This window comes from Maylandia zebra, linkage group LG4 (assembly GCF_041146795.1).
Source record: "Maylandia zebra isolate NMK-2024a linkage group LG4, Mzebra_GT3a, whole genome shotgun sequence".
Taxonomy (NCBI): Eukaryota; Metazoa; Chordata; class Actinopteri; order Cichliformes; family Cichlidae; genus Maylandia; species Maylandia zebra.
The window spans coordinates 14,218,047-14,234,929 of NC_135170.1; the positions used below are offsets into that span (position 1 = coordinate 14,218,047).

The following is a 16,883-nucleotide window of genomic DNA, read 5'->3' on the forward strand; positions in this document are numbered from 1 at the left end:
CTGGGTCTGCCCCGGGGCCTCCTCCCGGTGGGACATGCCTGGAACACCTCACCCAGGAGGCGCCCAGGGGGCATCCTTGTCAGATGCCCGAACCACCTCAGTTGGCTCCTTTCGATGTGGAGCAGCAGCTGCTCTACTCTGAGCCCCTCCCGGATGGCCGAACTTCTCACCCTATCTCTAAGGGAGAGGCCAGCCACCCTTCGGAGGAAGCTCATTTCTGCCGCTTGTATCCTTGATCTCGTTCTTTCGGTCACTACCCACAGCTCGTGGCCATAGGTGAGGGTAGGGACGTAGATCGACCGGTAAATTGAGAGCTTCGCTTTTACACTCAGCTCCCTCTTCACCACGACGGACCGGTGCAGCGTCCGCATTACTGCAGCCGCAGCCCCAATCCGTCTGTCGATCTCCGGCTCCCTTCTCCCATCACTCGCGAACAAGACCCCGAGATACTTGAACTCCTCCACTTGGGGCAGGAACTCATCCCCGACCCGGAGTGGGCACTCCACCCTTTTCCGGCTGAGAACCATGGCCTCAGATTTGGAGGTGCTGATCCTCATTCCCGCTGCTTCACACTCGGCTGCGAACGTTCCAGTGCGAGCTGGAGGCCTTCACCCGATGAAGCCAACAGAACCACATCATCCGCAAAAATCAGAGATGAGATTCTGAGGCCACCAAAGCGAAAGCCCTCCGCCACTTGGCTGCGCCTAGAAATCCTGTCCATAAAAATTATGAACAGAACCGGAGACAAAGGGCAGCCCTGGCGGAGCCCATCACCCACCGGGAACGAGTCCGACTTATTGCCGGCAATGCGAACCAAGCTCTTGCAACGGTTGTATAGGGATCGAATGGCCCGTAGCAATGGGCCAGACACCCCATATTCCCGCAACACCTCCCACAGGACACCCCGAGGGACACTGTCGAATGCCTTCTCCAAGTCCACAAAACACATGTAGACTGGTTGGGCAAACTCCCATGCACCCTCAAATATCCTGGAGAGGATAAAGAGCTGGTCCAGTGTTCCGCGACCAGGACGAAAACCGCATTGTTCCTCCTGTATCCGAGGTTCGACTAACGGACGAACTCTCCTTTCCAGCACCCTGGCATAGACTTTCCCAGGGAGGCTGAGGAGTGTGATCCCCCTGTAGTTGGAACACACCCTCCGTTCCCTTTCTTGAAGATGGGGACCACCACCCCGGTCTGCCAGTCCACAGGTACTGCCCCTGATCTCCACGCAACATTGCAGAGGCGTGTCAACCAGGACAGCCCTACAACGTCCAGAGCCTTCAGGAACTCGGGGCGGACCTCATCATTAATTTTTCCACTTTTATTAAAAAACTAAATTTATTTTTATGTGCAGAGTATGCCAGGAGTATCCATTTGGCATTCAGCTAGGAGTCTTTATGCGTTTAAATCCACCTCGCTTCATTAAGTTTCGATTTTCAGCTGGCCAAGATTTTTTTTAAAAAGCAAGAGAGAAGAGCGAGGTGTGTGCAAAAACATAAACCGAGAGATTGAAAAAGAACTGTAGATTCTGCTGAAAAACCACAGGCTGTTTTGTGTTTTGGATCTAAGCCACAGTGAAATGGGAGGGTGCGAGGCCGAGGTGACCATGTGTTTCACTCTCCTCACGAAGCAGCAACAGAAACCAGCAAATGCACAGGAGTCGTGATCACGTCCGAGGCCAAACACTTTCTTAACAAATACAACTCGTCCGTTAAACGAACACAGCAGCATTGCATTCCTGCTTTTTAAAAATTGCTTCCCCGTATCGTTAAAAAAATCTGAAAAAACACTTTGAATAGTGATTAAGCGTCTTCTTCTAAATCAATAGGGGGTTTGTTCAAAATAGCAATAGTGAGCTTTGTCACCAACTTTCTTTGTTTTTCCTGAGCTGAACCACAAGAATGCTTTGAGGTCTGAAATTTCAACTCTGTTGGTTTTCATATTTGAATGCAGTTCCCCATAATTATGTCAGAATGAAACAACAGGTTTTGCAGTCATCTTCCTGGTTGCCTACACAACTGCAGTCGCTGTAAAACAAATGCAGGTGCTTCCACATAGGTGAGCTGCCCGCTTTTGATCCTGCTCTGTGTTGTGGATGAAAGCGTTGAGCAGTCAGATTTGGATTTTGTGCGGAGAGGAGACGAAGAGGAAAAGAGCAAAGGGGAGAGACATTGTGGAAAATGTAAATATTATCAGAATACAATGATGTGCAAATCTCACAACCCCATATTTTACTCACATATACAGACATGTAAAACATATCAAATGTTTAAAGTGAGAAAATGACTTTGCAAAGACCGGACATCTTATCATCTACACTGCGTAGTATCATCAAAAGATTCTGGGAATTTGGGGAAATCTCTGTGCGCAAAGTAAAGGCTGAAAATCATCATTAGATGTCTGTGATCGTCTGGCCTTAAAAAAGCAGGAATTATTCTGTTATGTAAATCACTGTTTGTGAGCTCGTTTACGGCGACACCCACACATTCAGCTTAAAGCTCTATCATGCAAAGAAGAAACCAACATGATCCAGAAACATCGCCATCTTATCTGAGTCCAATTTCGTTTACAATGGACTGAGTCAAAGTGGAAAACAGTTCTGATGAGTAAAAATAAATTAAACAAATCAAAATTATTTTTGCAAAATGTGGACTCCACGTCCTCCAGACTAAAAACATCCAGTTTGGTGTCAGTACTCGATTTAAAAAACCTGCATCTCTGATGGTATGGAGGTTATGGAATTAAATAAGAAATACAACAAAAACGTCTCGGGACCGTCTCATCAGACATGAACGAGACAACATGCCTCCCCAGTTCCCACATGTTTACAGACTATTGAAAGAAGATGCGATGCTACACGGTGGTAAACACGGGACTGTCCCAACTTTTTTGAGACTTGTTGCTGCCATCGAACTCAACATGTACAGGTACTTTTCTTTAAACTGTTGCAGTTTAAACGTTTGACACATTTTCTATCTGCATCAATAAATGATGTGTTTACGAGATTTGCAAATAATTGCTAGTAACTAGTAAGCGTGGTCGGTGAACGGTGACACTGAGAGGAAAGTAGGGTTGCAATGCACAAAGTCCTCATTACAAAAACACCAACATTTAGGCAGCAAAATAGCAGTAAGGTCAAATAAAGTATCTTTCATATTTTAAAGTATATTTTAAAGCTGGGTGTGTGTGTGTCTGTGAAGGTTCTCAGTCATCCAGGTCATCGTATAGTCTAAGGAGCTTGGAAAGAAAAGCGTCTGGACTTCTTTGAGTTGCTTGAAGACGTTTCACCTCTCATCTGAGAAGCTTCTTCAGTTCTAAGGTCAAATGGTGGAGAGTCCCAGATATAAACCCAGTGGGAGTTTCCCCCCTCTTCTTAGAACTGAAGAAGCTTCTCAGATGAGAGGTGAAACATCTTCAAGCAACTCAAATAAGTCCAGACGCTTTTCTTTCCAAGCTCCTTAGACCCGGGTGTGTGTGGTTCACCTGCAAGGCCAAAGGTCAGTGGCATAAGATATTTATCACCCCAGCTCCTTAGAGGATAAGCTGTGTGCAGTCGCATGCTGCTTCTGAGATGCTCTTCCTGCTGCTTGAAAAATTAGAGTTTTTATTTAAGACCAGATGCTTCCAAATAAAATATTCTCTATAAGCAAAAGTCTACAGGAAAATACTTGATGCAGCTATCAGAGAGACACCAAAGTGAGGAAATGTGAGCTGTGCTGGGATGTCAGTGTCTGATTACTCAAAGACTGCAGACACTAAATGAGATGCATCGGCTGATTTCAGATGTCACTCTTTATCAGTCAACAGTGGCCGGAAAAAGCACAGGAATTTTCTGCGGGCGTAACCAACACAGAAGAACGGTCTACCTCAACCCTCGGGCCCCACAGGCAGTAATGCTCAACAGCTGTTCTCATGCCACATGTGCACAAACCATCCCTAACCTCCTCTGACTTTACTTCTAAATACGAACCAATGCAACAGCAGTAAGGTGCTGATGTTTCATCCTCCTCCACATCTGCTACAATAGATAATGAGGTATTGTTATTACTACCATCACTGTTTTTATGAAGGCATTGGTATTCAGGCTATACAGTGGCTAAATGCCTGGTTGAATGCACATAGCAGGGAAGTTAATGGGAGACAAAGACATTCTTCTTTGAAATTCTGGATTGCATCCTTGTCTTTGGCTAATGTGTGCTCAACATAAAACAGATCACCTTGAGGTACTTCAGGGACTCCATGGGAGTAACTGTAAAAACAAAATAAACACAAATAATTCAGTGATAAACAGTGTTGGGCAAGTTACTTTGAAAAAAGTAATTAATTATAGTTACTAGTTACTTCTTCAAAAAAGTAACTGAGTTAGTAACTGAGTTACAATATTCTAAAAGTAATTAATTACTTGAAAAGTAACTATTGCATTACTTTTAAAAAAAACGTTTAACCCTCTGGGGTCCAGGGTATAATTGGCCATTTTTAACTACTTTTGATTTTCCCTCCACATTTCACCTTTAAAAACTATTTACTTTGCCTTGTTTGGTATCATCCTTTTCAGCACAACCTCACGTGTCTGAATTTACAGTTATGTTTTCATTTTTACATACTGTATTAACACAATTGATCTAAAATCAGACAAAAAACATAAAATCCGAGTAGAAAGTTATATTTTTTACTGTAACAACCACAAACATGTTTATTGAATCATATTTCATAACCTTAAATGCAAATATAAATTGTCAAGTTTAAAATCCTCTGCACAAGTTTTGCAAACAACAAAGTTATTTGCATCCATTTACCTTTTACCTCGATTTTTTTAAACAACCATTTCAAACTATTTACAGAACCATCAGCTGTTCTGCATTCAATAAGATGCCTCACAAATTATTTGTGCCACTCCAAAAAAACTATTTCTGTCCACTATAAAGGAGAACATCACAGCCTGATACCTGCAGGTCTGACAGCAGCAGGTGTAACACTCCTGTCTCTACCTGGAGACAGCAGTCGCCTCATTGTTCTGACACACAACACAATACTATCCACAACACTACACACTAACTACACCAGACAACACATTAACTACACGCTCCAAACACGCTAAACGTCACAAATCTCTCACATCTCAAAACTCGCTCTCTCTCCTTCTGCTCTCTCTCTCGCCGTCACTCCTAACTTCCCCTGTTTGTTTTTTTGTTTGTTTGTTTGTTTGTTTTGGCTCATAAGCAGAGAGTGCTTGCTGCGCTGTCCTTAGACAGTAAACGTGACGAAACTATTGAGGAAAAAACGCCGCATATATTTTGTTTATGATGACTCTGGCTTTACGTGGCCTATCAACACAATTTATAAACTGGTGTATGTCACCTTGTTGCTTTATCTTTAAGTGGTCATGTGATTGGCTTACCACGACTACTTTATTCTTCCTCAGTCAAACAGCAGCACTCATGTGATTGTTTTGCCCCCTTAGCTCCAGGTGTTGCGCCAAAAAGTGATCGTGATTACCGCCCGCGGGAGCGCGCAGCTGCTTAAAGCTGTAACGTCCAGATTACTTACAGCTACTTCCGTGCAACTGATATAAGATGCTGTAAGCTGAACACAGCTTCAACCGTCTGTTTGTTGAAAAATAGTAACGGATCGCATTTTCTTGTTAGTAACTGTAACGGCGTTGTAACGATAGGAATAGTAATTAGTTCGATTACTCGTTACTGAAAAAAGTAACGCTGTTAGCAACGCCGTTACCCATCACTGGTGATAAATCACCATGAGCTGCATTGACTGTAAAGGTATTTTAAAAAACAAAGACCTTTGACGTAACATAGCATGTCGCCTGAAACTGAAGAGACATGGACTTGTTTCCAAGCTGAAGAATGAGGCTCGAACATGTAATCATTTTCTAAATTTGGTGCCAGTTTTCATTGTGCGCATGAAATGATGAAAAAGACGAAAGAAGAAAGGGTTGTTTCATTTCACTTTGAATGTTAAATCAATCCTATATTTAAAAAAACAACTTCAATTAACAGCAAAGTGGTTATTTTAAGCTTTAGCTCCAGTCGCTCCTTCACTGAGGACTCTCTGGTCAGCGCCCTTCGGGCTTTGCAGCCATTCTGGGATTCGTCTTGACAGAAAGTGAACTGGCTCTGGCAGATAAATCCAATCTGCTTGTACCTGATCAATCTTATATTTTATGATGTTTTTATTATTCTTGGTCCTTATAAAGATAACAGAAACACGAACTGTGCCTGTTTTTATAACAACGTGGTGATGTCTGACCTTTTGACCTATGACCTTTAAGCATTACATACTAAAATGGTGTATTTTATTATCTTTACCCATATGATTAAAGCGAGACTGGCTGAAATCTTTAGCTTCTATAAGATGTAAAAACTTGAGACTTTAAGATCTATTCATGCCGTGTGTAATTTTGAAAAACTTTCTGGTGTCATTGTAAAGTTGAATATATAAAAAGTGTGTTGTACAGCTCTCTCCGTGCCCTTTCATGTGATATAATACACAATATGACGGTAGGTTACTTAAGCTTTAGGACATTCCTTCTTTTTTTATACTCCTGCTCTCTCTGCTCTCCCTCTCTTTCTTCTGGCAGCTGCGCCTGATGAGAGGTCTGGAAGTTTGCAGATATTCAGCAGCGGAAGCTCACACCCTAGAGGATATGAAGAGTTTTCCCTAAACATACCAGCTGCTGCTGGTGGTATTATCATCATTAAGTTGTGCTGCTAAACTTTAACAAGGCGTGTTGTTTGATCCTAATTAGCATCTGGCAGATTGGGGATACAACTCTGAGCAAATGAAAGGCTTTAGGTGCTTCACATGTTCATCAGTTTTATGTTTCAGGGGGGGAAAAAACTCAGATCCGGATCACTGAGCATCTTTTACTGTCAGATGAACGGACTGATACTTGCTCCACGAAGGAGGGGTCAGGGAGAAAAGAAGGACTTCCTTTCTATAGGAAACTTTTCACATCTAATTCACAAAGAGGTCCAGACAGAGAGAGAGAAGGAGGGAGGGAGCTGCTGACTCAGGACTTTCCCCCTCCTCCGTCCCCGTCTTCTGAGCGGTGTGAAGCGGCAGTGCAGACGTGAACGAGGTGAGTCATTCAGATAGAGATCAGTCGGCTGCATGGGAGCGCTGTGGCGGTGATGTGAGATTGTGATGCATGACAGTCTGCTAGAAAGCACGGAGGCTTCACTAACTACAGTTTGGCTTTAACTTGTATAATGCTGCAGTGTGGACTACACAGCCAGCATAATAACTGCATGTACTTATGGATGCTATGAAATAAGAAGCATCGGTATGTAAACATGCCTTTCATCGTGATATTAGGAGAAAATCCCGTTTGATTTACAAGTTTCCAGTTCAAGTAGAGATTTCCGCAAGAAAGAAAAAAAGAGAAAATCTTATGTAATACCCTTGGTCAGAGCGTGAGCCATGTCAAACATCTGGGTAAATCCCAGAAGGACCCAAATACAAGCAAGCAGCACATTTCCACTGTGAGAAAGGAAGAAAACACCATTCAGGCAGTTGGGGTGAGGGTGGGTGGGGGGAATCATCAATCTATAATCACAATCAATTATTATAAATTCAAGTTTAAGCACAAATGACCAATAATGTAACCTGTAACCTGGGAAAGGAGCGTTTGTTTTGTTTTTTGTTGCTTTCTACTTTATTTAATTTGAAGCAGCAGATCAGCAGAATTTATGTGAGACTCCTAAAGATCTGCAAAACAGTGCACATTTACCCACATAGCGCTAAATCCAACCCCTGATTAGCGTTACGTAACTATGAATTGCTCCAAGCATATGGTGCTTTCTGCACCTCAGACAGACGAACTGTAGGATGGAGTCATAGTTTTATTGTTAGAACTCCTGAAGTCAGCTGACCTCACACCATGGGGATGGTTTTTATCGGTTTTATTAGACTGCTCACAGAGGTGGTCTGAGAGGATTTTCCTCATCGTGTTTGTTCTGGATTTTGAATTCTCCCTAAATATATTTGAGTTCAGGTTATCCTGTTATTGTTGTGCTTTGATTTTTGTGTTTGGACTTTTCATTCCTGCTTTTCATTCTCTATTCTTTATTTTTGCTTCTGCTCTTGATCTTTATTAGGGGTACTTTGAGTGTCCTTGGTGTTTCTCTGCCATCCCCACCCTCTGGCTCATCTTTCTGTGCTAACTTTTGTCCTCCAGTGTTTGCTTGTCTCATGTTTGGAGTGAGTCATCTTGTTTTGGCTGAAACTTCCAGTTTGTCCTGGTTGTCTTGATTACATTAACTTGCGTCTCATTCCCCTCCCCTCTTTACCTTCTCCCAATTAGTCCTCGGTGTATAAATAGCCCTGTCCTCCTTATTGCTCTTGTCGTGTCATCAGTTTTTGTTCCTGTTTTGTTCTCCGTGTTCTTTTGCTTCTTTTCTTCTTGTGTTTTCATCATTTTACCCTTGGACTCTGTTACTTTTTGGATTTGGTGAACAAAAAAAGATGACCTTTAGTTTAATCAACTGCAACTCAACCATTCAAACCCTCTCAGAGCTGTCTGTAGCACAAAGGTGGACACATAAGTGCTAAAATATGACTCAGACACAGAAAACCTCCTGCTTCTCTCATTTAGGAAAGTGTCCCTTTGAAATGGACTGTCAAAGAAAAGGAAAGAGAGTTAGACACAGCTGAATCCTGAAAACTAAGTCCTTATCAGGATTAATTCAAGGCAAAAACATAAATAAATAATTGGGGGGGGGTTAAATAGCATTTTCAAATTATTAGTTCCGTTTACAAAAATCCTGTTTTTGTTGTGAAGTCTTAATCCAAGTCTTCACCTTAAAAACATGCATTTTATACACAATTTTGACTCTGCATCTGATAGTGTCCTGATGTTTTGATGGCATTTCTCAAGTACTCTGTGGTTGCGCCTCTATTTTGCCCCTATGATTATTAAGAGTAATGTCCCATAGAAATATGCAAATAAATGTGAATGTAACATTTCAGGAAAACCCGTACGATGTGATACAGCGTTACACGAGAACCCTTTCCTGAGGGTGCCAAGTAAACATTCGGAAAATATCGGCCGCTGTGAAGGTGGATACCGGCATTTCATATCTGCTAAGGCGCATTACAGACTTACTTTGTTTCATGGTGGCTCTTACTTTGTTTCTTCTCTTGATTATAGCAAAACAACAAGAGCAAGTTATTTTTAAGAGCGTGCAGAGGTTGCGTTCGTGGTCTTTAGCTGAGCAGCCACCTGTGTGTAAAGGATGCAACTGTGGTTATGGACCGAGCTGTCCTATAAACACAGCAGTACACCCTGTTCTGAACACAGAGAGTCTGGCAGACGGCCATCACCTATCCCCCAGTTCTCCAGAGTTTGCTATCTGAAAACAAAAAAAGCCCAGGGTCATTTTTCAAACGATTTATGGTTCTTGCAGTCCAGTTTCCTTTTGCAATGTTAAATCTCTGTGGATAACACACAATGACTAGGTTAAGCAGCTGGTTCTCATTCATTTGCTCATTTGCGAGTCTGTCATGGAGGAAAAATGTTGGTTCTGGTGACACATACTGTAGCAGCAACTACCGCAAACAGTGTCTGCGGTAGTTCCTGCTACATCTGTTTATATGTAGGCCAGTCTGTGAATAGAGTTTTTTTTCGAAAGAAATTCTGCAGCTGTGGATGGTACAGATGGTGAGATTAAAACAAAAACCAGCTACAAAGATTGGTTTGTAGAAGAAGTGAGTAAAGTACGCAGGAAGTAAGAGGAGCAGGTGTTTATGAGGCAAAACTAGCATGCCCAGTCTCAAACTCCTGTTGGCCACTGTCTAGCTGGCTGTGCAGTCATGGTAAAATATGGCCAGAGAAACATCTGGTTTGGCATGACTATACCAGAAAGCCCAGTTTTGTTTTTATTAACAGCATTATTATTATTGAGGTATACTCTCAGAATCACATTTAACTGACCATTAAAAGGCCGCTGGGCTGCCTGGTCAACTCATATTCAAACTTACTGACTGTCTTGAAAAAAACAAAAAGCTTTACTTGATTTTTTTTTCCACAGTTCCAGTCTCCTGATTTTTCTTCCCAGGTTGATGCATGTTTTTGCTGGCTCACTGCTTCAGATTCCTCTTTCTTTTTCCAGCTTCTGACATCATTATCTCACTTTCAAAGCAGCTGTCCAACAACTGACATCCCACATATAGGCCATCTCGCTATGTGATTACACCACTTGGGTTTCATTTTGATTTCAGCTACAAACTGGTAAAGTTTCATGACTTTATCTTACATGCTTTGTGCGACTTATCGCGTTCAGAAAGTAAAAAGACAGCTAGAAGTGCAGGCTCAAGTTCCCAGACGTGGAATAATCCAGGATTAGAAACCTTTCTCGCTGAAGGTCTTTGCTGAGTCTGAGCCAACAAGCAGACTTAACATACGTCTGGGAAACTGGATGATGAAACTCTGCTACAGTGAGTGTCACCAGGACACCACCTGGATGATGACACACAAATTCCAGATAATATAGAAAAGTCTCTCGAGTCCCTTTTCAGCAGATATTAACTCTCTGCTCTCACCTTAGTTACAGCCATGTCGGGCATCCTCCTCCTGCTCCTGTCCTTGTCCTGCCTGGTGGCCACGGTGCCTCCTCCAGTCCCCTGCAGACACTGCTGTGATCACCTGGAGCCAGCAGAGGGCAGCGGCGCCCAGCCAAGTAGTTATGCCCCTGAGGTCCGCACATATATCAACATGACCATTCTGAAAGGTAACACATCTATAGCAACCAAGCACCAAATCATTTTTCTGTGTGAACCTGTGTAATATATGTAGTAGAACATCTGCAGACTCACAGGTTTTCACAATAAAGCCAGAATTTTGGGGGGAAAAACACTTTTAAACACATGTGTATTTGAAATTTAAGGAGAGGTCTTGTTTTATAAAGAGTTATGTTGGGATGGAATTTATGGCAACAAAAAAAGAGTGAAGGCAACATGTTTATGAAGCCATGCAGGTCATTGGACAACCGAGCCAAAGACAACACAACAGGCCCAGTGTTTCTACACTGTATAATGTGCAAAAACAGAAAGTATGGCTGTGCTGAAGTATTTGGTCGTGTTTGAGACTATAGATAAAGATGATGGACGGCGAGGGAAAACTATTTATTTCAATACTTTATTCAACAAAAAATATCAGCAAATATAGTTTTTAGATTAGAGGTGAAAAGTCTTCAAAAACTTAAATAAATCCAGTGACCTGTTTTTTGTTTGTTTTTATTTTTTCAAGCACAGACATCAGCTAACATGATGCTCTTTGTTATGATAAAGCAAGCTGGTCATTGGCATCAGAAGGAAGCATCACACCACTCACAGAACATATTGCAGGTTTTGGATGATTATCCGACAGCCTCAAAGACAATTTTAGACCAGCTTTCTTTGCAAAGCTCTTTCATTTGCAAGATGACAGTTTTCTTACATGTACTTTTAGTTCAATTCCCCCCCCCCCAACGGCATTCATGTTAAAAGCTCTGCTTCAACTTCACTGGCCACCAGGTTCATACTGGTTTGCCCTTTTCCCTTCAGAACTGCTTTAATTCTTCATGACACAGATTCAGCAAGGTGCTGGAAGCATTCCTTGGTGACATGACAGTATCACACATGTTATTTGCTAAATTCATCCTCACCATTTTTCTGAAGGGCATGATTCTACCATCTATGGGTAGAGTTTCAAACAGGATCAAACGACTGTTCTGGGTTTTGGACTTTTTAAAAATGATCTCATACTGTCGTGTAATTATTTTCACTTTAGGTGACAAAGGAGACCGTGGTGAGAGAGGCACACCAGGCAAAGCTGGACTTGAAGGACCTCCAGGTTCTATTGGGCCATCAGGATCAAAAGGCTCTAAGGGTCAGGCTGGTCTCCCAGGAGACCCCTGCAAAGTCCAGTACTCTGCTTTCTCCGTTGGCCGTCGAAAATCCCTTCACAGCCTGGACTCCTATCAGGCACTTGTGTTCGACACGGTCTTCGTTAACCTCGACGACCACTTCAACATGTTCAAGGGAACGTTCGTCTGCCACATCCCAGGCATCTACTTCTTCAACGTCAACATCCACACGTGGAACTTCAAGGAGACGTACCTCCACATAATGCAGAACGACACAGAGCGGGCGATTGTGTACGCTCAGCCCAGCGACCGCTCAATCATGCAGAGTCAGAGCCTGATGCTGGAGCTGGAGCTGAACGATGAGGTGTGGGTCCGCCTGTACAAGAGGGAGAGAGAGAACGCCATTTACAGTGACGATGTAGATATCTACATAACGTTCAGTGGATACCTCATCAAGCCCAGTGAAGAGAAGGAATGAATCGGCCGAGTATTACTGTACCCGGTCGAGCTCGAAAGCAATTTACCACAAAACTGTCCTTGTAGATAAACACATACTCAACAAGATCAAAATGTTTATATAAAAAGAAAGACTCCTAGCTTTACCAGATTTCACTGGTGGGCTGAAAAAAATCCACACAACACTGTAAAACCCAATGACACTTTGTTAATAGTATAAAGTTAAAACATTTGTTTTACTAGTATAAATTTATACTAATTTTAGGTTCAAGAAGAGCCATACACGCGCATTCAGATTCAAAATTTCAATATTAATATTAAGAAAATGTGAAGTCGTCACCGATTTAAGAAGACAAAACAATACATTTAACGAAATCAACAAATAATGAGTTAAATATTAAATAATTTAAATACTGCACAGCAGTGAGTGGCCTAACTAAATAAAATGGGCAGTGTGCTTTCTGCAGTAAGTATAAAAAAAACAATCACCACATGTTCACACGTCAACTGCACAGAAAAAACAGCGAGATCTGTCAAGAAGTCTCAAGTGGCCTCTACCGCTTAGATCTACTGCACTGCATGCAAGAAGCAGTGAGAAAAACCACACCAGCTCTCTGCAGCACTTCCACTGTCTAGTCAAACATAAGGCTCTGGGGCCAGAATCAGCCCAGCGAAGACTCGATTCCGGCCCACTGGACGGCTTTAGTAAATGTAAGGAGTGCATAAATATTTAACTTTTAACTGTATTTCCATAAGTTTTACAGCTTTTCTTATTGATAAAGACTGGCAATGGGGGTGGGCAGTCTTTATCAATAAGAAAAGTTTTTAACTAACAGATAAACAATTAAATGACAGGAAACGTTCCTGTTGTTCCACTAAGTCCACTCTAAATGAATAACAATAATTATAGGACTGTGTGCAATGAACTATCGTCAAATTTTGTGTCATTTTACACAATTATTATGTCGTTTGACCGCTTTGACCCAAAGATCAAAGCGGGCTGCATGTGGCTCAATAGAATGAGTTTGATATCACCGGTCTAGAACCAAAAAAAGCAAAGAAAAAAACAGGGTTTGGCAACCCTAAAACCACACCAGATTGGTATCTACAAGGGCAATGCTCTGTATCACTATTAAAAAGAAAAAGAAAAACTTGAATTAAATATCTTTATCTCAGGGAGGAAAAAATAAAACCATTTAAAACAGGATACATCAAACAATAGGTGCGCAATAGCCTAGGCCCTGAAATCTGTCTTTAGATTAGATTCACATTTCAACAGGTATCACAGGATACGGTTGCAGGGTCTGCTTTGAGCTTCTGACAGGAGTGTAACATAAGCCCTTCTTTTCTTCAGCCGGGGGCTCAAAGCCAAAGTCAGTCTGACTTTGGAAAACCAAGACGATCAGTCGCATCACCTCCTTGCACCAACGACTCTTATACTGATCCAGCGTCAATCAAACAGATTCATTGCTTTCAGCTGTGCTCATAAAGGGAAAAAAATGACTGCCCACACCTGCCTGTAAGAGATGGTGCTTAGTCTTAGCTCTCACAAATGTGAAACATGCACATTAGTTAGCTTTACAGGTGACTGTGGGCAGATTCTGTTACCCTTACCTAAAGGTGGGGGGACTGTTTCCACTGTGCTGAGCTAAGCTGGCAGCTGTAGTTTCATATTTGCCAAATGAGAGAGGTAAATATATTCTTATGAACCCCACAGTAAAAAGAAAAAAGAAAAATTTGCATTATATAACATTTTATAACCCACAAAGCAGTTTCATTGTGTTTCTCAATCACAGACATGTTTTTAAACCATCAAATATCAAATAAGTCTTGGTTTGGAATCCATCACTCCTGCCCCTGATGTGTAAAACTAGATGCATTAAACAAAGCATGAACTTTACAAAGATGCAGGCTCAATCTGTTTATTTAACATGAAAAATTATCTGTATTTGGTGTTCAGAAGCATTTTATATGACATTCACTGGGAAGATTTGCTGTTAGTGAGTTTTGCTAAAACACGGTGCTAACTGAACTCCTGCTGAATTTGGGTTTGGGAAATGTATATTTTACAAAGTATTCTCCTTTCCTTCTAAGATTTACATCTTCAGCTAACTTTAATCTTTTATGCATGCAAAACCAATAAATTAAAAACACAAATAGCTAAGCTCTGGCAGTCATAGTTTAAAATGACTCGACACTCTAACGAGTGAGAAAACTGATTCTCCAGACGACAGCAAATGAATAACTCTCACCTTCTAATCCTGAGTCGTGCATTAATAACAGATAAATAACAGCCAGAAAAGTCTTTTTGTTGCAAAACTGCGATGTTTAACCTTTATGATGTCATCATTTCATCTGAGTAAACCTTCACTTCTAACCACTAAAAACTTTTTAAATCGTCCTGGATTCCACATAAACATTTGTGTCAGTTTGAGGAAATTCCCTGATAGCATTCGTTAGATATTACAAGGGAAGTGCAGACACACAACCCGACAAAGTTATGTCACTAAAGCTGTGAAGGAAAATGAAACTACGCTGCCCTCTGGACTGCAGAGCTTAATGCAGCACAAAACACAAATACTAATCTGAATATTAAAAGCACTCCAAACATTGATACATAATGTAATATTTGAGAATGAAGCATTAATTAAACTGTATACACTAAAAAGTGAGCCATTGCCGTATTGCTTTAAACCTGCATTCTTTCTAATGGCCAGCAGGGGGAGACTTATCAGGCTGTTAAAAGAAAAATAAGTAATGTTACTTTCCTTTCCCTGTGACGAGAATAAACATTTTCATTATGACTTTATGTGCTCAGTTACTAATTTCAGGTCACAGTTGGGTTCACGTTGTAAATATGACCATTATTAGAGTCACAAAACAGGATAAATCAGCGTATACTCACGACCAGTGTTGGTCAAGTTACTTGAAAAAAGTAATCAGTAACTAATTACTGATTACTTCCCCCAAAAAGTAATCCAGTTACTTTACTGATTACTTCTGCCCTTTTCAGCCCAATTCTACTTTTTCTGCATAATCCATCATACAAAATGTAATAAAATGGAAAAGTCTCTTTTTTTAACTTGTTTTATCAGTGTTAATCTTTTAACTTTATGCATCAAGCAAAAATGAAATTATCTGCAACATTCTCTAACTTGAAGAAATTAGTTTAACATTTAAACCTATTTTCTGCACATTCCAGCACATAAAATAAAATATTTTTTGTGTTTACACTCAGTCTTTCAAATAGATGCAAGTAAAACACAGCAGAAAATAAATAAAGTCAAAGACTAGCGGTCCTGTTGCTCTATTTTCACCTGTAAAGCAGGAGTGGGGCAGGCGGAGGTGTGCTCTGGTGCAGGTGTGCCGCAGCGGTCAGTTGAAGAATCCGTGAGTTTCTCTGTGAGTTTCCCATTATGCCGTAGCGCACTCGGTGCTTGTTTAGGGTGTTTTTTCGCTGTAAAAAGTTTTCTTCCCACGCACAACGGACGCTAATGTTTTTGTCACTTTTTATGGTATCAAACTCAAAGTAAGGTCAGTGCTTCCTCGCTTTAAACGCCGCACGCTCATACTCTCTCCCGCACTCGATACATGATCCACTGTTGATCTGCACACAGCTGTTGTCACGAACGTCGCACTCGCTTACGTCACTGTCATGAGACATTCTCGCAAAAAAATCACGGTTTTAGTAACGCAGTAACGCAGCGTTCCTACGGGAAAGTAACGGTAATCTAATTACTGTTTTTGCAATAGTAATCCCTTACTTTACTCCTTACTTGAAAAAAGTAATCAGATTACAGTAACGCGTTACTGCCCATCTCTGCTCACGACTCACAAGTCATAAGGCAGTGAGCGTGCCGTGGGCCTCAGTTTCATGGTTAAATCTAACAGTGCGCTCCATTTGAAGTTGTGTATACACTGTTGTGTATTTGTGACTCGCTAAATAAGCCATACATAGAGCACTGACCAGCCAATATCCATGAAAGCACTGCAGCGATGTTTTGAAGAGCAAAAGCAGGTGTTGTGCTGTTTTTCCACACTTGTGTCAAATCACTCCCAGTTCTCACTTCTGAGACAAATGGAACGCAGCATGACCCTCACTCACCATGGGTGACGTCATGGGGGTTACATCCATCTTTTATATACAGTCTGTTCCACCTTTAAGGTCGTGCCGTTGATGATCTAACAGCAGTGACTGCTTATCCAGCTTTGGTTATTCCGTGACTGGAATAAAAAGTGAATGTTGTTTATAGTAGTCAGCAACAATAATGATAAGAACGTCTTTTTGGACACATGTTCAATGTAATTCTCACTGTGAGACCGTCTTATTTCATGTCCACTCATGTCAGTCCCCACAGACTGACATGAGTTATATAAAATAAATGAAAGAAGCAGAAAACGGGTTATTGTTCATTTGTTTCTACTCATCTAAACTATTTATTTTCTGCCATTCACTTGTTCACATTACCATCATGTGTCCCTAGGGTCAGTCCTTCAGCTGGAACCTGCATCATTAAACTTAGATTTGTTGATTTGTTGTCAGGGTATATCATCAAGGTGGGT

General features: G+C 41.4%; 1 protein-coding gene across 1 annotated transcript; it reads left to right on the plus strand.

The window, feature by feature from the left end:
- The first annotated feature begins 6,610 nt into the window (after window positions 1–6,610).
- On the plus strand, window positions 6,611–16,719 carry c1qtnf6a (C1q and TNF related 6a). The gene is made up of 3 exons (XM_004560748.5): window positions 6,611–7,099; window positions 10,566–10,748; window positions 11,789–16,719. Exons 2-3 carry the CDS (start codon window positions 10,574–10,576, stop codon window positions 12,340–12,342), a joined length of 729 nt encoding a protein of 242 aa, XP_004560805.1. The 5' UTR covers window positions 6,611–7,099; window positions 10,566–10,573; the 3' UTR covers window positions 12,343–16,719.
- Window positions 16,720–16,883: the final 164 nt, after the last annotated feature.